General features: G+C 37.4%; 1 protein-coding gene across 2 annotated transcripts in view; it reads right to left on the bottom strand.

The window, feature by feature from the left end:
- Window positions 1-22,315, bottom strand: part of LOC145671207 (ubiquitin carboxyl-terminal hydrolase 48-like) — a 727,624-nt gene that overhangs the window by 427,507 nt on the left and 277,802 nt on the right. The window contains exon 17 of one of the 2 annotated variants that reach the window (XM_081740067.1): window positions 10,950-11,133. The exons of the other annotated variant lie outside the window; for it this stretch is intronic. Within the exon in view, the coding sequence (XP_081596193.1) occupies window positions 11,039-11,133 (95 nt within the window). The 3' untranslated portion in view covers window positions 10,950-11,038. Of the gene's footprint in view, window positions 1-10,949; window positions 11,134-22,315 lie in introns of those variants that run through there. 2 annotated transcript variants of the gene reach the window in all.

Below are 22,315 nucleotides of genomic sequence, written 5' to 3'. Positions count from 1 at the left end.
CTACTCCCGGAAGAATCGTCAGAGGAGAAAATAGTAACTTTCATTTCAGCATGGGAACCTGGAACATACGAACTCTACAACGTGAGGGAAAACTTGATGGAAATGGACAAATGTAAAGTGGACATAGTGGGCTTGAGTGAAGTGAGATGGCCAGGGAAAGATGAGATAGTATCGGGAAATTACAGAATATACTATTCGGGTGGCGATAAGGCCGAGAATGGTGTCGCGATAGCAATGAAGAACGAAGTAGCAAGACGTTTAACGAAAGTGGAATACTTCAGTGACCGCTTGGTGTTTCTAAAACTACATGCAAAACTAGTGGATATTGTGATAATACAAGTGATATGCCAACAACCGACCATGGTGATAATGAAGTAGAAGTAATGTATGATCAGATCAGTGACATATTACATCAGGAAGGAAGAGGTAAGGTCAACGCCATAGTAATGGGAAACTTCAACAGCGTAGTAGGAGAAGGAGCTGAGAATAAGGTAGCGGGATCGTTTGGAAACGAACGAGGATCGACTTCTGTAGGCAACATGATATGCTGGTGATGAACACGTGGTTTAGGAAAAGAAAAACCACGCTGTACATGTGGAAAAGTCCAGGAGATAAGAAACGCTACCAAATCGATTACATTCTTGTGAAGCAACGTTTTAGGAATAGTGTACGAGACGTAAAGACACTGCCAGGAGCGGGACATTGATTCGGATCACAATCTACTGGTGGCGGAAGTGCAAACCTGGTTAAAATCGATCAAGAAAAATGGGAGGAGAAATCGAAAATGGAACTTAGAGCGACTAAGAAATATCGACGATGATGTGAAAGAAGCGATTGAAGAAGAATTTTGTGAAATGGGAGATATGGTTGACAATATAGAGAATAGTTGGGGAAAAGTTAAACAGATTCTACTTGACACACTCCACAATAATATTGGTAGGATGGAAAGAGCACCGAGAAAACCATGGATAACTGAAGCAATGCTTAAGAAGATGGAGGAACGCAGAAGAGTAAAAAAACACGGACATCAATGAATACAGAAGGCTGAAATAATGAACTGAAAAGAGAAACGGACAAAGCCAAAGAAGTGTGCATGGAGCAGATATGTTGACAATATAGAGCGATTGAAGAAGAATTTTGTGAAATGGGAGATATGGTTGACAATATAGAGAATAGTTGGGGAAAAGTTAAACAGATTCTACTTGACACACTCCACAATAATATTGGTAGGATGGAAAGAGCACCGAGAAAACCATGGATAACTGAAGCAATGCGTAAGAAGATGGAGGAACGCAGAAGAGTAAAAAACACGGACATCAATGAATACAGAAGGCTGAAATAATGAACTGAAAAGAGAAACGGACAAAGCCAAAGAAGTGTGCATGGAGCAGATATGTGAAGAAATAATGGAACTTCAACGGCGCGGCAGATATGATCTGATGTACCAGAAAGCACAAGAATTAGGAGAGAGAGCTAACCAAAGTATACGAACGTTCGGCATCGAAGATCAACAAGGTAATGTAACCACTGACCATCAAAGAATCCTTAGAATTTGGGAGGAATACATAAAAGATCTGTATGATTAGAAGAACAGCCCCGAAGATATTGCGATCGAAGCAGAGGAAGATGTGGATGATGATAAAAATGGACCCAGTATATTGAAAAGTGAAGTAGTACAAGCAATCAAAGACATACGAAGAGAAAGGCCACTGGAGACGATGACATACCAGTAGATTTGCTCAAGGAATTAGGAGACAATGCAATGAAAATACTGACCCCACTTATTAACAAGATCTACCTGAGTGGAGAATGGCCAAAGGATTTTCTTGATGTCACAATGATTGCATTGCCCAGGAAAAATCAAGCAAAGAAGTGCAGTGATCACAGAACCATTAGCCTGATTCCCCCCACTGGAAAGATCACTGCACGCATAGTGAACAGGCGGCTGGAAAGCAAGATAGATGGAAGGTTCGAAGATCAATTTGGATTCCGGAAAGGAAAAGGCACCAGAGATGCTATTGGATTGATGAGAATTATATCAGAAACAATTCTTGATGTAAAGAAAGAGTTGTGTTTGTGCTTCATCAACTGGCGAAAAGCTTTCGACCGAGTCAATTGGATAAAACTTCTGAAAATACTTAAAGAAATCGGAGACAACTAGAGAGATCGACGACTCATTCAAAACCTGCATATAGGACAACAAGTGAAGATGCGCTTGAATGAAGGTGAAACCAATATAGTGGAGATTGGACGAGGAATCAGACAAGGATGTAGTTTGTCGCCCCAATTATTCAACATTTACAGTGAATGTTTAATGAAGGAAGCATTAATGGGAACGAACTGGAGACTTCAAGATTGGAGGACAGATCATTAACAAGATCAGGTATGCAGATGATATGGTTATAATAACTAAAACCGAAGGAGGACAACAGGAGATGATTGACAAAATAGTTGACACTGGAAAACTGTATGGAATGCAAATTAACATCGAAATGTCGAAAGTCATGGCAATATCCCGTGGAAACACGCCCTTACGGATCAGAATAGAACAAAGAGAACTTGAAGAGGTCGATAATTTCAAGTATCTGGGAAGTATTTTGACGAGAGAGGCTTACTGCACCGAAGAGATCAGGTCAAGAATTGCCATAGCTAAAGAAGCATTCAACAACAAACAAAACAAAAAAAAAAAATCACTCTTAAGTAGCAGGTTTAATATTGGACTTAAGAACTTGGTCCAGTGCTATATATGGAGCATTGGACTGTACGATTCAGACTTGGACATTACGGAATTTAGAGAAGAAATATTTGGAGAGCTTCGAAATGTGGGTTGGAGAAAGATGGAGAAGATAAAATGGACAGAGAGAGAGAGAGAGCAACAAACGAAGACGTTTTAAAACGGATAGGAGAGAAGAGGACATTTCTCTACCATTCTTCGTAGAAAGGCCAATTGGATTGGTCACATCTTGAGAAGAAATTGTCTTCTTCACACCGCCATAGAAGGAAAGATGGAAGGGAAGCGAGGAATAGGAAGAAGAAGAACACAGCTGATCGATAATTTGAAAGATAGGAGACAATATTGAGATTTAAAAGAGGAAGCTGAAAATGGAAATGGAAGGAACATTTTCAGGCCCAAATCTAAAATTGAAAAAAAAAAAAAAAAACTCATTAGTCCCAGGACCTGCCAAAAGGCAGAATACCTAATAATAATAATACAATATCGTAAAGGTCAGATCCACCGTTATTGTAACAGAGCAGTGCTTGAGCGATTGATTCAAATTCCAATTAGTGAAAATTTCACAGCCTTATTTTATTACAAGTGTAAACTCTTTAGTCAGTAGAGAAGAGGGAGTGGATCATAGGTCAAAGTTGGTGACGATGGGTTTTGGTGGGTCGGAGTGGATCATGGTGAGTGGTGGGTCGTGGTTCAAGTTTTCATTGATTCACGCCATGTCTGATACCAACATTATTTATCTACGTTGAACTGTAACTGAGACATTGTTATTTATCTGGGTAACTAGTTTGACAGCGACCGTCATATTGATGATGATGACGTCACAGAAAATCTTCCACAGCTGGCATATCCTGGGACTTTTCGTTTATCATACGGTGCACTTTTCTGAGCACTTTCACCCATTTTTATTTCTGGTCGAACCTTTTCCATTCGAAATGCTGATTTACCTGAACTGATAGACCAACTGAATACTACTGTTTTCAGTTATTGTTTCTTCAAAATGAATACAAAATCACAAATCTCGATTGATGGTTGAATGAAGGAAAAACATGAAATCGTTCAGTTTAACGTTTCATGAGTATGCCCTCTACGCTAAGGGAGACGGATGATTACGTAAGTTAATGACGAAGGAAGAATTGGTGGAATGAGTGTGGGAGGAAACGTGAGTACTCAGAGAAAACCCACCAACACGATGTTGTCCACCAGAAACTTACTTGGCCGGGGATTGAACCAGGGACCTCACGCACCAGAGGTGAGTGCTTTACCACTGAGCCACTGTAGACTTAGTGAAATGATAAGTGCTCATCCATGTGGCGTTATTATGGAATCGGTACCCGATCTAACAACGAATTAGGGACTAAGCAAACCAAGGTAACTATGTAACTATTAGAAAGTTTTACAATCGCTGAAGTGGGTATTTTTTTTTTATTAGATCTGCAAACCACATAATGTTGGGACTATGATGTATCAGAGACAGAATACTCATTTTGGTCATAGCGCTTATATCAACGCATATAAACTTATGGATAATGATTTATCCGTAAGTTTTCTGCGCATTTTCGTGTTTCCTTGCACTTTCTCACCTCACTAACTCTCATACAATCACTTGCCGCCTTAATCTTACACATCGAAACTACATTAATGATCTTACCTACGATCCCAACTTCACACACACACAAAAATAGATAACAGCACTGTAATTTTGGAAAATACACCATTTAATACTAACTAAATGGAATAGTTATTTTGAAGTCTTTCATATTGCGCAGAAATTTGAATGCGTGACAAATATTGCTATAAATTTCTGACCTATAAGAAAAACTTGAAAACAAATATATGCTTATGTAGTCGATTTCTGGAGATAGTATCCATTTCATCTTTAAAGTTACTCACTAAAATTCTGAAAAGTGATGGGCGGCATAATGAAAGCCCTTAACCTAAAACTTTTGACGAAACAAATTGTGTTTTATCTTTCATTAATAATTTCTATTTGAGTTTTATTTTTGACTTAATCGTATTCATTAACTATGAACTCTATACTATGAACTATGAACTTTCTGCGTTTGTCACACAATAGAAATTAACATTACAAATATACACAGCGATGGATCCACATCAGTGCGCGTTTAACCCACTGTGTAAAAATTTATTTTTCTTTTTCAATCTCTGTCCAAATGAGATTAGCAAAACTCTAACAGTGAACACATAGCACTACTTGACCAACAACAAATTTAAATGTTCCTTACTGTCACTGCAACACGAGAGCGGCGCATTATCCATATCCATTAGGACTTCTTTCTGACGGCTAAATAGTCGCTCGCTCACTTCTTCCTTTATTACTAGCTGTAAATTTCATTCTAGAACACGAAGAAGAGAATTCCAGGCCTTTAATTACACAAATCCGGATTTATTTTGAGGCGTCTACTCCTTCAACAACTAAGATAATCTAGATCCTCTAGAACAGTAAGAAAGTAACTTACAACAACAATATGAAATATGTTAAAGAGTAAGCATATTCTCTAATATGCATATCTGAACATATTTATCACGTAATCTCTGAAATCAGTGCAAGTTCGTTTTAAAGAAGTGAAATCATTCTCCAAAATTCGCTCATTGTACTAATTGGATCTTATTTTCATGATAGATACTTGTGTATATTTTTTTCTTTCTAGATAGCCATTTCACTTTACTGATGAAAATATATACTCTCCCTTAAGTCCACACATATTACAGTGAAGTAAACCTAAATGAATAATGTTCCTGAAATATTTTGTTAAGTTTAACAGTCGAAATCCAGTGCATTTTATTATCGTAGTCAGATATTAGAATGGAAAACGAGGGTTTAAAAATTATGATATACTCCATAATACAAAAGCAAAAGTCCCCTGGGTAAGCAATTAGTTTCTAAAAGTATAGAGGAAAGTCACCATATTCGGACCCGTCCCGTAAGTCGGATGTGAAGGATGGAGCACTAAACTGCAACTAACACCCACTAAGTTGAGGTATTCTTTGTTTTGGTGTGGAGGGAAGTTCTGACGTCTGTGCAGAAACCTGTCATTTGGGAAAGTTTTTAGAAAGTTAGTGGACAGACTTTGCAGTTTAATCTTTAGAAAGTACTATTCTTTGTAACTGTACTGTCTGTTCGGCAGTACATACAGTTGAAACTGGTTAAATGTCGAGGGAAATGCCTAAGTCGGACCCCATATCATGTCCAAAGTTGGGTCCCAGATTTCTTTGTACAAGACATCCCAGTATTGCAAGCGAAGGATTGCAGCGTGTTACCAAAGCCATTGTACATATTGTTTATGTCCCAAACAAAAGGCAATGCTATTAGAAGCAACACTTCTCAAGACAACGCACTATAAGCACGAGGATGTAGAAAGCGAACTAGAGATCTTACGTGGACAGTTCGTGATTGGGACGACGACAGTTGAGAGAGTGGCCACGTTTCGTTCATTTCTGGCAGAGAAAGCGACTTGGATATTCTACAAGCAGGAGTGACAAACGATAATGATGCTGACTGCTTGTTCTGTGGGGAGAAGTTATCTATGGAAGGAATGAATTATGGGCACAGTGTGCAATGTGTAAATATGTGGGCACACGATGCATGCACAGGAAATGACCGTGAAGTATACATTTGTGACTTTTGTCGTAAAGGGAACGACTAATGAGGTTTGTTTTGTTTTCCATTTGACTTCGTGTACCGTGTATTTTTCTATTGTTCAGGAATTTATATCGTATTTGTAAAATAAAGTTTTGTGCTATTTTGATACTTTATTTGTAACTTTCATGTCAGCAACTACGGGGCGTCCGACTTTCGAGACCTTTTTCATAAACGCCATTTTTGTCATTTTACATTAAATAATTCTCTAGCAAAATCTTATGACCTATATGCTGAATTGCCTAATGTCTAATGTTGTTATTCCAATGAAATGCAAATAAAAACATCATACTATTTAGAGATATGGTTCAAAAACAAAAGACGGGTCCGACTTTGGTGACTTTTCCCTATTAAGGTGGCTAGTGTGTTAGACGAATGGTGAGGAATTGTGTCCAAGTGAACCAACGATCGTGAGGCAAAAGTGGCTTAAGTCACTGCCGAACTCAATTTACATCTGGAATAGCTTAATGCGGCAATCGCAATTTGACGCGCATTACACAACCTGAATATCCGCGATCAGGTTGCCATTTTCAAATCGCTGATCAACGCCAACAACCCTTTTAGTGTGAAGTAAACGGCACTAAGAACATATGAAGTGGACTACTGGTGACTGAAAATGCGTAATAGTCTGGTTACTTCTGCTTTACCGTATCCATTTCCAATAGCAAACTATATCTAGGAATACTGAATGCCTACAAAAGCTTATGCTCCAAAGAGTCTCCTTCCTATCATGAAACAATTCATGATATAATGCCTACACTTCGCGACGAATGAGAAATGTTATGAAGGCTAACGATGGTCCCACTCCATATTAAGCAGATAAGCTGCATTTCTTTCAGGCGTTCCTATTACTTTGGTAAGACTGAATGTACAATTGTCCAAACTTTTTCAAATTCTACTCGTTATTTGTTACTGTTTTTGTTCTATAGTGATAAAGGTTCAAACAAAAAATCATTTATTTCAACAACTTCCAGTTTGAATAGGGGGCTAAGGAAAGAAATAGCACATATTCTTGGGACACTTCTTGATATCTTTTACCATTTTCGCTTTACAGAAATCAGTACTGAAACCAAAAATAGTACATTTGAACCATTTTTGGTTTCGGTAGTGTTGTGAATAATCATGATATGTTGTTGCAAAAAAAAAAAAAAAAAAAAAAAACTTCTCGCTAAGTATTACCATTTCAGTTATATGGCAATAAACGTTGAAACCGGAAATAATAGTAAATTTGAACTACTTTCGGTTTTGGTAAAGTGTTGTAGTTAATGTTATGTTGTCTTAAGACGCTAAATCGTATGCAAAAACGATATCTTGCTATCTGTTACCGTTTTCGTTTTATGGCAATAAAAGTTGAAACTGGAAATGGCTGATTTCAATTAATTCCGGTTTGAATAGAGAGTTAACGGAGGAGAGGGAACCTACTCTTAGGACGCTGAATCGATTCAAGAAACCGCATCTTGATAGCATTCAACGTTTTTACTCTATTAAATCAATATTGTAATCAGAAATAAAAGTAGAACTGACAAGAAGACTTGCGGAAGTGTCACTCACCGATTCTAATGAAACTTTACACACTTGTAGAACATCGAAAAATAATCGACATGTATTCTTTTGTTTCAGCAATGGTGAAGATTTAAGGGTGGAAACCACGTTTTGAACGTTACGGGTGGTCTCTAAGAATAGACCAAAAACAACGATTTAATTTAGAAGAACACATACTGAAAGGGGGAGGGGGGAATAGGACAGCTGATTCAGAATCTGACGTCAAAATTACAAAATTCAAAATTGTGGATCCAATATAGTGATTACAATTACAAAATGTTTTCTGATTTGAAATTCTCTGCAGTTAGTCATAGCTGGCAGAGATTACTGCGAGGAGGTTGCAGACCAATTTGAAAGACCTTTCTGTACTCATTTTAATGGCATGATTGATTAAAGTGAGTCTCTGCATCTCTCACTATAGCGTTTACAGAGACACAAACAGTAGAAAGTGTGGCACAGTTAATAAATCTATGACTCACAGCTACACTATACAGTCTTTAATTTCTGAAAATGGTGTTATCACCGTTGTTAATTATTTTGCAGGAAAATAACGGAACACTTGGCCCTATAGTCCAAAACAACCTCTTTTAATCTGCAAGTGTCCTTGTGAAAGCATCAAATTCGGGAAAATTAACATGTCTTGTGAGATCATGGTTTCGAGAGGTTTTTCTCTCAGCGTCTAATGCAAAGTCTATTTTGTTATTAGATTCGTGGAGTGGTCACAATCAACTTTTCAACCTATTTTACGAACAAATGAGTACCTCAAAATACAAACCATTCGGCACTAACAACTAGTAGAATTCAGTCTCTTGATGTGTTCGTCTTTAGGCCGTGGAAAAACTTCTTGAGACATTTTACTGATATTGTCCTCTACAACTATAACATAAATTTTCATCTCCGTAATAATATAATTTAGATCCCGATAACTGATTCATAATCAGTTTTCTTCTCCCAGATTTGCAAATCTTACTAGATATGCGTGGACAGTTATTTGGAAGAAGATTGTGCTGCATTTTGCGATTTGTCACAGTTATAAGGTGAGCTTGGTGTAAACAATGTTTATGCATCACACACTTCTTTTTTAACCAAATATCATTCCTGTAAAGCGTTTCCTCAATACATTCGTAATTATAACAATAGAGGATATGTGATGTTCTGACATAGTGAGAGGCGAAGGAACTCACTATATATAACACCCCGAATAGAGAGAGGTGTAGAGACTCACTTTAATCAAGCGTTTCGTTAAAATATAAGGGCTTAAAATCAATAGAAAGAGATTTCAAATCGGTTTGCAACCTTCTCATAGTAACCCCTGCTAACTATAATTGTTCTTGGCTAAGTGCAAAAAAATTCAAATCAGAAGGCATTTTGTATTCGTATGGATCCGCCATTTTGAATTTTGTAATTTTGACGTCAGATTCTGAATCAGCTGTCCTAAAATCCTCCTGGCAGTATGTTTTCTTCTATATTAAATGATTGTTTTTTGTCCATGCTTGGAGACCACCCCTAACGTTCACAGGGTGGTTTCTATCCTTAAATCTTCACCATTGCCGAAACAAAAAAATACGTGTCGATTATTTTTCGATGTTCTACAAGTGTGCAAAGTTTCATTCAAATCGGTGGGTGATAAATCTCCTTGTGCGACATTAAAATGCTCCTGAAATGCCACAAATAAATAATTTTTTAAAAAGCAAGATTTCCATGACTACATTGTGAGAGCTTGGACTGATAATGCAGATGCAACATTTTCGCCGTAAGTAATCCTATTATTATTATTATTATTATTATTATTATTATTATTATTATTATTATTACCAGCACATTACTAGGCTTAGCCTAGGGTTATGCAGAATACTATATTTTAATGGCCATGATATTTTGCAATGTTAACCTTTTTTCATAAACATTTTGATTTGTCAATGATAAGTTTTAATCTTAAGTGACTGTCTATTTTAGCAAGTCTTTCTTTTTTGTTTTTATTTATTTATTTATTGTTTTTTTCATCTTGAAAAAGTGCATGATATTGGAAAAGCATGTTGTGTATTCCAGAGCTCGTACATCAAGAGTCAGCATTACATTTTAGCTTGCTGTGTCTGCGTTAACCTCCTGATTACTTCAAAGTGTTACGTAAAGATGTACTGCATTTATCTTTACTTTAAAAATCTAATTGGATATTCTTCAGGAACTGACGTTGTCCCGGCATTGTTTATTTATTACTTTAGAGAAATATGAAATCACTTCGAGAGTGGCCAACAGATAATGACGAACAAGGTAGAGGGATGGCATCATAAATGGAACAACCACTTTACACTGCATCATCCGAATATTTTCTTTTCCCTTCAACTAATGAAGATAAAACAGGCCGAAAACGAGAGAATCATGCAGCTGTTGGAGGTGGGAAATCATGGCGATAGCCAGAATGGTTGTAGCTGATATTGTTGTTAATTGATAATGTGAAACTTTACTTGTAATTGAATGGTTCAGGATTACAATTATGACTAGCGGTAAGCGGAGGGTAAGGATATACTATAAACAGAGAGTAAGGATATAGTATAAAATGCTGTAGAAACACTGTTAATACTTCTCTGTAGATGAAGTTTCCACTTAATAAAATCATTAGGCGAAATGGGAATGTCCACTTCGCCTAAATGGAGGACAATATTTTTAATTGTGAATGACAGGTGACAGTGTTCGGCGAAACGGGAATTAGGCAAAGTGGGATGAAACGGCTGTGGCATGTTGCCTGCATGCTACTGTTTACATACATTAAATAAAGAGGATTTTTTCCCTTTGTGCCACCCATTACAAGAAAATAATGAAAATCATGTAGATTTCAAATATTTGAAAATCAAATAATACACAAATTTTCATCATTCTTCAACAGCGTAACTTCTTTCCATTATATGAGTATAATTTGTAGAAAGCCATTTGGTTATTATGACAAAAAAAAACTAAATATTTTCGTGTAGCTGACTGACCTTTGCTAACTCCATTAGAGTTGATCCTGGTGCAATACAAACGCCACATTGCAGCAGATCTATGAATTACAAGGAGAGTTCAAAGTGGTCCTTAATACTATTCGGTATGGTGAAAGTGTGAAATGATTACACTTCCCATCGTATGGTATGAGTAACTGCCCAGGCTAGCAGATATTCTAGACGTCGATTGTATGTGGATTCACCATAGGAGTAAAGAAAACCTACGAAACGAGAAGACATAGAGAAGATGAGACCTAGAATGTCCTCCTTTGATATAGCAAGCAAATACGCTGCGAAAGTTAGTTAACTTAAGCTTAAGGATGTCTCTGGTTTGAGAGAAGTTGTGAAACCATGGTTTAGACGTATTTACCTCGAGAAATATCATGTGAATGAACCGACGATGGAACTTGAATTGTGTAATCCAGGAAGTATCGAATCATGTATGCTGTATGCGGTCGCGTGTAATCTTGTTGGAAACTATGTAGAACCTGCACTAAATAGATCACATCAGATCCAAAACCTCAGTGGTGTATCGTGCGCACTACATGTGAGGATATAAAAAATCTAATGACACTTGAACTAGAATGCAGATGTCATCTAGCCTGTTGACATTATTGAAGTCACAATACTGAATTTAAAATTTCAGTAAGGCAACTGCTTCATGCTACTGTTTACAAACAACGCATAAAAAGATAGGGTTATTTTGTTTTCTTTGCGTCAGCTATTAGTTAAAAACAATCAAAATAATTAAGATCTAAGATATTTGGAAATCAAAAAATACATAAATTTTCATAATAAATCCCGCTTCTCCACATCATTATCTAAGATGATAGTCATTCGGTTCTGCATACGCGATGTTTGCACCACATCTACAGCCACACCTATGTTATGCAGTAAAAATGAGCCGCAGCAATATGCGCCATTGACATGTGATCCGGCTCAACAAGCGATGTCGTACAGCTCATGGGAATGGTGGTCCCTGCGCAACAATCTGAAATTGCTGCAGTTCTCTTTGAATGACTGTCCAATCCGTCACAGTAAATTTATCCTTGTTCACGGAGGCTTAATGCAGACATTGTGATCCTGCACTTCTTGTGTATTGACTTCCCGGATCATCGATTTCATATTAGCATTACTATTGGCAGTATTCTACCTAAAATGGATACAATGTCTCCGAAGGGTAATCAGCAAATCCGATATAGCCCAATTCTTCCGCGGCCAAAGGCAGAAACTTGCAGAAATTGCCTTTGGACTCGGCGACGATGCATAGGTGAACCATCCAGCCACATGGCCACTAATAAAATCACCACCTTGGCCTGTTCCAGTTGCAGTTTCCGGAGGGCAAGGCTAGCGCACGGGATGTGCCGTGAAGCTTAATTATTGATCATTTTACCGTCCTTTTATCCTCTACATATTTTCCAGTCACGTGTGGGATCACTCTAATCATAGGCAGCCACTTAGTGGGTGCATTGTATCCACATTAACTTCAGTCTTAACAGAAGAATATCGTTATAAAATATCTTAATACACTGCATGTATATGGTGTTAGACAACCTTTAGCCTGTAACATTGTTTGTATTCATCCCGGAATTGATGGATGTAATTTTTCAGCATCGAGGTATACAAGATATAGACTTACTGCTTAATCCTAAAGTCGAACCACACGAATTCCTATAGGGAATCGAACCCGAGTCTCCCGCACATAACTGTTTATCATACAGCCAAAAGAGACTTTGATCATAACTAGAACTTAACAGGAGTCGTTTGATAGTGACTAGTAAATAGCCTGTTTCAAGCAATGCACATATTAGGGCTTGATTGAGGAAGAAAGCGACCGAGAAATTGGCACAAAGAAGAAGCAAAAATACTAAAGGAAGTGCGACAAAGGTTATCCATTATCATATAATTTCATTTATTCATAAAAGAGACAACATCCTTAATAAAAGATAAAGAAACAATTGCTAATAAATTGATTGCTAATAAATTTACCCCACTAATTTTGCTGATGATATGGCATTCATACCAGATTCCAACAAAGAATTAAGTAAAATGCTAAAATTTTAAATAAAATATTACTGACACTTAAATACTATCCCATTAATGTTGAGAATGTGAAGAAATTTCTTAAAACTCTCGTGCGCAGTATATTATTATACAGATGTGTCTCTAGGAGAAAAATGGACAGAAAAAGTTTACAAGGACCAGTTGATGCAATGAAACCCAATTAAGCACTACAGACATGAAATCCAGAAAGAAAAAAAAATTGTAATTAGGAACAGAAGAATTAAGTTCATTCAGCATCTTTTGTGACAGGATATCTATCTTCTTGCATTTTGAAGGAAAACTGTTGGGAAGCTCAGAGGGTGAGGGAAAATATCTCATTTCAAAAGGAAGAACCATTATGTAATATATAATGAGATGACAAAGGATGGATAAGAATCGAAAGTTACGGCTGCGGCATAAGCGTTTACCTTTAGAAATGAATTAATGGTACCTGAACCTCTTTATATTCTCGGAAACATTTCAGAAGAAAGTAAATAAGTTAAAAATGTATTTTTACACTAACAGCATTGGGAACTTCAAGAGCAGAAATTCAGTACATGCATATTTGCAACGAAAAAACAGACGATGGAGTTAGTTAAATAGTGGAATTTAATTTTCAATATTTTACGTCATCAGTTAATTATCCTACTTTCTCTTCGATTAGTTATATCTTATATGACTAAACACTGAATAAACGATGAAGTATTATTTTTGCACATTATAATATTTAAAATATGCACATACATGCACCTATTTTAATATTAACTGATCGAAATTGTATTTCTTACATACAAGACTTTAGTAAGCACCCTTCTGTTCAAATGAATCTTTAAGTATGCATCCCTTCTTTACGTAATAGAAACTATCTTGAAAATCGAACCATGTAACACGCGTGTCAAGTGTGAGCTTATAACTGACTATTTTCTTAATTATAATACATACTATACAAATCTTAGCGTAGCCATATTAATGTTATTTCCTTCAAATATTTTCATATTAGTTACTGAACACAGAACAAATTTCTAAAGATACATTCGGAGAGAGAGAAAGGAAAAACTAAACGAGGGAAAGAGAAATTCACAAAAAGAAATCCTTGCACTTCCTGTGATGCGTCACATTTGGTTCCTTGCCCAGTTCCGCTCATCCCACGATGCTCTCTTTTGTTTCATTATCTGACGGTTTTCAGTTGTCCCGGTGGAAAGAGGAACAGAGAAAATAAAAGAAGTGGTTGCGTTTCTTGCTGCGTCTTCGCAATCTTTACGTTTCGTCGCACTCGCCCAGCTTCCATTTCTCTTCGTCGCCCGATTCACTAAGTTGGCCCGTGAAAAATGGGGCCTGCCACCCTTCTGTGTCTTCGTTCCCCACGACGGAAACGCACTCTATTGATTTTGTCATTTTACGTGAACTTTTCTAAAACTTCCAAAATGCAAGCATTGAAAGCGTGGCAAAGGAAACGAGGAAAATGAGAGACTCAGAAAAAAATTTGTCTTTGGCCTACTTCTTGCGATTTTAAGGGGCTAAAAGTTAAGTTAGGTAGGGGAAAAAAAAGAAGAAAATGTATTCACACGATAAACTTTCAATATAGGACGTCACTTTGATTTCTAATTGGCATAGCAGATACTTTACGGTTGTGGTCGAAAAAGTTGATAATCCCGAAGAAACAAATTGCTGGGTAAATGTGACTGAAGTAATTTATCAATATACTAATTCGCGCCTTCTAGCCACTTAGTCGAACTTTTCTTATTAATTTATCTTTATTCAGTGACTATCCATGCCTAAATTGTAAATAAATGTTACGAGGATGAAACTGTTTCGAGGAAAGTGCATAAAGTAAATAGAAGATTACAATAAGGGTTGTCGAATTTTTCAACCACACCCCCATATAACGTCACTGATAATCTAACATACCGATTTTATTGATGATGCCTCGATGAATGGTTAGGATTCTCAATTCGCAAGTTCTGCTATTCGAATCCCACAGGTGGCAACTCAGAATGTTTATAAGGTGATTTCACAAGACGAATGTTCGGATGGTACATTTAAACAAAGACTTTAGCAGACATTGTTCCTACCCCCAATATTGCTGTACTAAGCATAACGAGATCTTATTACTTTATCTGCAACTTCTTTAAATAAAGATATGAGCCTAACTGTTAAAAGCAGTAACAAGCATAAAATCCAAATAGAAATATTACTTACAAATAGGTCTAATTATTTTACTGGTGGTATATAGTATTTAATAACGATCACAACTACTTTTGAATTCCAAACATACCTAAATATCTCTCGCATTAAGAAACGAATTTGTTCATGATATTTTATTATTAGCCACACACATTCTCTGATTGATGTCAATAATTGATAAATACAAAATCTAATGTAAAAAAGAATAAAAGTTACACCAATAACCTTATAACCAGGGGACGAGTTTTTCGCACTAAGAATTTGAAAATTTCGCGTTTCGTTTTTCATATTTTGCGTTTTGTCGCATTTTCCAAATAAAGTTCCGCATTTTGTAGCTCTTGTAGAAAAGATATTCCCTGATATTTTTACAATCGTTTCTTTTATTCATAAATCAGTACAGAAATAAACTATTAATTACCTAAAAACAAAATACACTGAATATTTAATTTGACATTGTAAATTTCACTTATAGAAAGTAATATTTTTTAAATCAAACTGAAGGATAATCAATAACTAAACTTACTGTGAATAGGAAAGTTTTGTTGTATTCTGAAAACACACAAGTTACATTTAAGCATTAAACATAAGCATGATAATTTTTCCACGTTTTCCTCCTTGTACGTTTGTCGCTTATGGCTAGCTAATTAAAATGGCTCCTCTCCATCCAGCTGCGATGATGAAAGCTAACGTACAATATGTTCTCTATAGCCATGTTTGAATCACCCAAAATGCACCGTTCATGCTACGTTCTACCGTTCCGTCAGCGGAAAACTGGCGTTTTCAAATCAATGAATAGATATTTTTAAAATTTCGTGTCATTTTGCGTGTTAGAAATTTCGCGCAAAACTGCCAATTTCGCGTTTTATCGCGTAACAGAAACCAACGAAAATACACATAGAATATCATAAAACGTCAAGAAACTGAAAATTACTTAATTCTGACGCATTTCATTTTATCGCGCATTGCGAAAAACTCGTGCCTCTACTTATAACCTTAATATTATTATACTTCATTAGCTAGGATGGTACTTTAAAATTAATCTGTACCGGTACCATACTATTTGAACATAATAGTCGAGTTACTTTAATTTTCAATATGAACACAAATATACCGAATAGTATTTAATATCAAATACTCACTAATTAGAATTTGTCTTAAGACCTTGGAAGAGAAAGGGCGAATCCTGAAAGCAGGGTGTTGAGAAATCAAGCTGAAAGTTTTGCAAGTACATTAAGATAGCAAGGAGGAATCTTTGTTTATCTTGTAACTGTGAGAATACTAAGGACGAACTACGGCAAAACGCTGTATCTATGTGTTGACCAGACCTGTCTGATGCGAAGGGTAAAAAAAATCCATTTTTCGAGTTCACCCTTTCGAGGACCTGATATGACACCCTTTTAATTAGTTTATAAAATCTCAAACATATATCGAGAATATAATTTGTTACAACTATTTCACTACTTCAATTCTACATATTCTGATACCTAAATTACATGAATCTTCATAATTAATCACAATAAACAATTCACTAGGGATGATACCATACCGGGACCAAGTACCTGAGGAAAACCTATATATCGTTTGAACGCTCTTGCCATGAGAAGTACGAAACAGTTTTCAAATCACGGGCAAACCCGCAAACTGACCCCATATGGGGACTGTTTGTTCGTGTTTCTGACCCTATGTATGGTATATTCGACAGAAATAAAAATGAGTTACGATGCATCACACGTAAGTCCCTGAGCTCATCATGTTCCTGTTTGGCTCACTGCTAGAACGTGACTCGGGTAAGGGTTTGATAATATCACTTTGCACCCAAACGTACCCATTTCGTCAGTGTTGCCAACGAATTCTAAATACAACGTGGCAGATGATTTCTGTACCACTCATTGCATATCCATGAAACGTGGCATAAACATTATTCGTCACTTGAGAAAATATATGTCGGACATATTCCTCTCCCAAAGACCCCAGTTTGTCAGTATTGCTAACCAAGTATAAAAATAAGAAATTGTAAAACAGGTTCCGTTCGATGAGACGTTTATACACCAAGCTTGGCAGAAACATCACACGAACTATAGCAAAAAGATGTTCATGTGGCTGTCTCCCAACCATTCTAGGTTGTCAGTGTTGCTAACAAGTGTAAATATATAGAAATATTGAAAATGGTGTGAATGACATTGAAATAATATATGACAAATGTGACAGAAACAGCATTGGACAATGGAAAACATAGTGTATGTCCCCGTCTCACAAGCACCCCAGTGTGGCAGTGTTGCCAATCAATGCGAACATTCAAGATTTTCGCATGAAGTTTACCCCTTCGGCGGACATAACTGACAACATGGGTACTTGTGGGTTCACTAACATACTACAAACCTAGTATGGGTCACAGTCTAATTATACCCGCGACACTGAGATGCCTGGGAGACGGGGACACTCACACTATGTTTTCCATTGTCCAATGCTGCTTCTATCTTTTTTGTCATATATTCGTTCAATGACATTCACGCCACTTCAACATTGTGATGTTTACACTTTTTGGCAACACTGACAACCTAGAATGGTTGGGAGATGGCCACACTCAACATCTTTGTTATAGTTCGTGTGATGTTCCTGTCAAGCTTGGTGTATGAACGGAACCTATTTTACAGTTTTTTATTTTTATATTTGGTTGGCAACACTGACAAACTGGGGTCTTTGGGAGAGGAATATGTCCGACATATATTTTCTCTAGTGACGAATGATGTTTATGTTTATACATTTCATGGATATACATCGAGTGGTACAGAAACCATCTGCCACGTTGTATTTAGAATTCGTTGGCAACACTGACGAAATGGGTATGTTTGGGTGCAAAGTGACATTATTAAACCTTTACCCGAGTCACGTTCTAGCAGTGAGCTAAACAGGAACATGATATGCTCAGGGGCTTACGTGTGATGCATCGTAACATTCATTTTTATTTCTGTCGAATATACTATACATAAGGACACAAACACCAACAAACTGCCTTCATATAGGGTCAGTTTGCGGGTTTGCCCGTGATTTGAAAACTGTTTCGTACTTCTCATGGCAAGAGCTTTCACACGATATATAGGTTTTCTCCAGGTACTTGGTCCCGGAATAGAATCATCCCTAGTCAGTCACAGACTACCCTTTACCTGACAAAGTACGTGCATTATATAAAACCTTTTTCACCTACCCAACACTTACGAGGGAACCTATCCAAGTGTAACTCTGACTTTGAGTTGAGACTATGGCCGTTGGATACCTCGTCCCAAAAGAACATAACACGAAAAGGGATACATCCTCGATCGCTACCGTTGCGGAGATATAAGCGTGAAAAGTTAGAAATTGAGCTCCATACTATACATTACAAAGTCAGATTCCGGGTCAGATTTTTCGGAAACGGTCGAGTAAGTAAACTCAGCGAATACATATCAAATTAGTGTGGGGAGCACAGCATCTTTTGAATAAAAAATTTGTGTTCCCGGGGCACTCGCAGGGTCCCAGGCGGGGTCCAACTCAAAATTTTGCTAATGGAACCGGGGGTCAAGTAGCATATTGTATGAAAGCCATTGTTAAATACAAAGATAGAACAAATCTCAACTCTCTACGATAACCCTGTGCAAACGGGCAACTGGTCAAAATGTCAATACAACCTACATCAGAAAATCTGGCCACGCATTGAAATAAAGCAAATTACTGCAGAGTCTCTCACAGAGTCGCACAACGGACCTTATCCAAGTATAAGTGTGACTTCGAATGACCAATGAACCATAGAATAACCATGACCATTGAATTTCGTGTCCTAGAAGAGAAAGGATACATTGTCAATCGCAATCGTCGTGTAGGGTGAGAAGGTCAAAAGGGAACAGTATATGCTTCGCGCATCGGGACCCCAAATTCACAGATTGCACTGTGAAATTTCTATCGGGGATTTGCTGAACGAGAAACATGATGGTAAAGACGAAAAGGAATAACCTTGAAACTGTGAGGCAACTTGGAGAGGAGTGGGGTTGGAGAAAACTGGAATAATGGTATAGAAATAAAATATATCGGAGGGTGCTTTTGAGAGAGAGACTCTGCAGCAATTTGCTTTACTTCAATATCTTGCACTTTAAACGTGTTTTTCTGTTTTGTTAAAGTCGTAACTTAACCGATTTAGAAGCGTGGCCATAGATTTTCTGATGTAGGTTGTATTGACATTTTGACCAGTTGCTCGTTTACACAAGGTTATCGTAGAGAATTGAGATTTGTTCTCTCTTCTTTTATTTAACAATAGCTTTCATACAATATGCTACTTGACCCCCGGTTCCATTTGCAAATTTTGAGTTGGACCCTGCCTGGAACCCTGCGAGTGCCCCGGGGACAATAAATTTTTCATTCAAAAGGTGCTGTGCTCCCCACACTAATTTGATAGGTATTTGCTGAGTTTCCGAAAAATCTGACCCGGAATCTGACTTTGTAATGTATAGTATGGAGTTCAATTTCTAACTTTTCACGCTTATATCTCCGCAACGATTGCGATCGAGGATGTATCCCTTTTCGTGTTGTGTTCTTTTGGGACGAGGTATCCAACGGCCATAGTCTCGACTCGAAGTCAGAGTTACACTTGGATAGGTTCCCTCGTTAGAAGAATACGATCTTTTGAGATAATTCCATAAAACCAATAGCACATGCCAACCTAAATTTCGATATTTTATTGCTACTTTATCACATTAGCTAAGATATTTCTTATTTATATTTTACTTATTCTCTATAAACTTTCTGTATTTCACGTAATAATCATGTTCGACTGCTTATATACTGCTATTCTTATTCGTACTTACTCTGTGAAGCAGTACTTCCACTATCATAACGTTATATCTTATTATTCCAATGATAACAGCAATCAATATTTCGCTCCCATTCTATTCAGAGTCTGTGGCATGGTGAGATGGTGTAAAGAATTAGATTAGTGATCACAGGAGCTGCCTGTTGTGGGTTCCAGCACGAGTGATATATATTGATCTATCACAGTTCATTTCTTGTCATTTGTAATGCCTGAAGACCAGAACTGTAGAACGTAGAACTCAAAAACGTATAAATAATAGTAATTCTAATCTGAAGTTTGTGCCGTAAGTTCAATGGTAATTCGGTACCACCACTCACATAAATGACTGTAGTGAAATAAATATTCTAAATAAGTAGAAAGGGCACTAGGAAAGTTTTGTAAAACGACCTTATTTCTTACATTTTTTCAAAGTGCTTTCTACCATACATTACACACTTTTTCATTCTTCGAAACCAGTCGTCGAAGAAACTCTGTGATCTTTCAGCAGAGATCTGGGCACACTCATCGTCCCAAGCCCTTAATAGGGCATCATCGCTTGTAAAACTCCTTCCTTTCAGTCTGGTCTTCACGTGGAGGGAAGTGCAAAGTCGCAGGGAGCGATATCTGGACTGTACGGAGGGTGCTCTAACAGTTTTAGTCCAGTGCTGGTCAAATACTCTGAGCAAACTTTCGAACGGTGCGCTGGAGGGTTATCGTGGTGAAGAAACCATGCGCCCATCCTTGAGTTAGGACGTAACTGTTTGGGAGCTGTAAGAACTGGAGGCAGACATTCTCGGTATACCACTTTCCTGTGACTGTCTTCTGTGTTTCTAACACAACTTACTAGACAATTCCCCACACACTAAAAAGTACCGCCTCCATTCTCTTCTTCATTGATGTGGACTTTCGAACAGCCACGGGATATCCTCATCTTCGAACACCCACACTGTTTTGAGCCTTGGTCGGGACGTCATAGTAATACAGCCAAGTTTCGTCACCTGTAACAAGAACGTGTCCAAGCATGCCTATATTTGATGGTATGTAACCCGTCTATCTGTTTCAACCACTTTCCTTACTGAAGCAATGTTTTGTTCAGTCACGGATGAATATGGCCGACCTGACCTTGGACCGACCTCAAGGCTGAAATTTCCTTTTTGAAACTCTCGGTACCACCTAAATATCATGTACGATGAGGACAATTCTCTCCAAGCACAGAAGACATTTTCTCTGAACACTGATCAACGCTTAAACTATGTGCAAAACTGTAGCGCAAAATTGCCCGGTATTCAGTTTTTGACCACGACGACATTTCACTACCACAGCTGAGAATCAATTGACACTAAGACAATGACTAGAGCTTCTTCAGTGCATGTTTGAACATGTCTAAACACGCACTAAAGTGCAAACTCCTGTGATGGTCCGTTCTGTTTTATTGCAAAACTTTCCTAGTGCCCTTTGTAATTCCTTAGAGAGACAGAGCCGAACCCGAAATAAAGAGCTTTCTGAACTGTGTTTCCTTCACAAACTCAGATTAGGAATATAATGCCCAACCTTTATGGATAATTACAATAACAGGAAAGATAATAACTACCGTAAGACAATGCACAAAATATGAAAAAAAGTTTCACAGTTTCACAGCCCTCTGTCGGTAAAACCATGAACAGTAAAGAGGAAGTTTCAACTGCCACCGTAAGATACAACATTTAACTGTATTTTGGCTATCGCTATAATGTTCGCGGTTAACATCAGTTCTAATTACCGGGTGGGTTCTTTGTTGTAGCCGTATGGAAAGCAGTCACTGTATAGACCACCAAAATTTGAAAGATATCACGTACAAGAATTTCTATCAAAGTTAAGTCAGTTTCGTAGAATACTACTGTGTATAATGGGACTTTGATGCAATAGTTGAAATTGAAATGTGAAATGTTTTAAAGTCATAAAAAATAAAACTGGAAGAAGGCGGTCTCAGCCTCTACTCAGGGTTACTTTGCACCGATCCAAAATACCGCTTAGATAGGAAATTATTACTACCGGAACCTCCTGCATTCTAAATTTAGGTAAATTTCCTATTTAGGTAGATGCCGGAATGAATTTCTTGTTGGTAAATAAATTATGAACAGTGGTGGATTCAGAAAAGTAGTTTGAGAGGGGCTTCACTCACAAAGGTTTCGTTCTTTTATTAGAAATCACTAGACCTTTTTTGGGGGGGCCAGGGGCTTGCAGCTTATGCGCATGGGAACGAAAAACATCAGATTAAAAAAAAAATCATGCAATTTGGGTTGGCTTCAGCCTGAAAGTCCCAAACTCCATAAATCTTCCACTGATTACGGTTGGGATGATATTCCTGGACATAGGTA

The sequence above is a fragment of the Thermobia domestica genome, chromosome 15 (genome assembly GCF_964235325.1).
Source record: "Thermobia domestica chromosome 15, izTheDome1.hap1.1, whole genome shotgun sequence".
In the NCBI taxonomy this organism is placed as follows: Eukaryota; Metazoa; Arthropoda; class Insecta; order Zygentoma; family Lepismatidae; genus Thermobia; species Thermobia domestica.
Note: the sequence above shows the minus strand (reverse complement) of the source record. Positions and strands in the feature narration are given on the sequence as shown.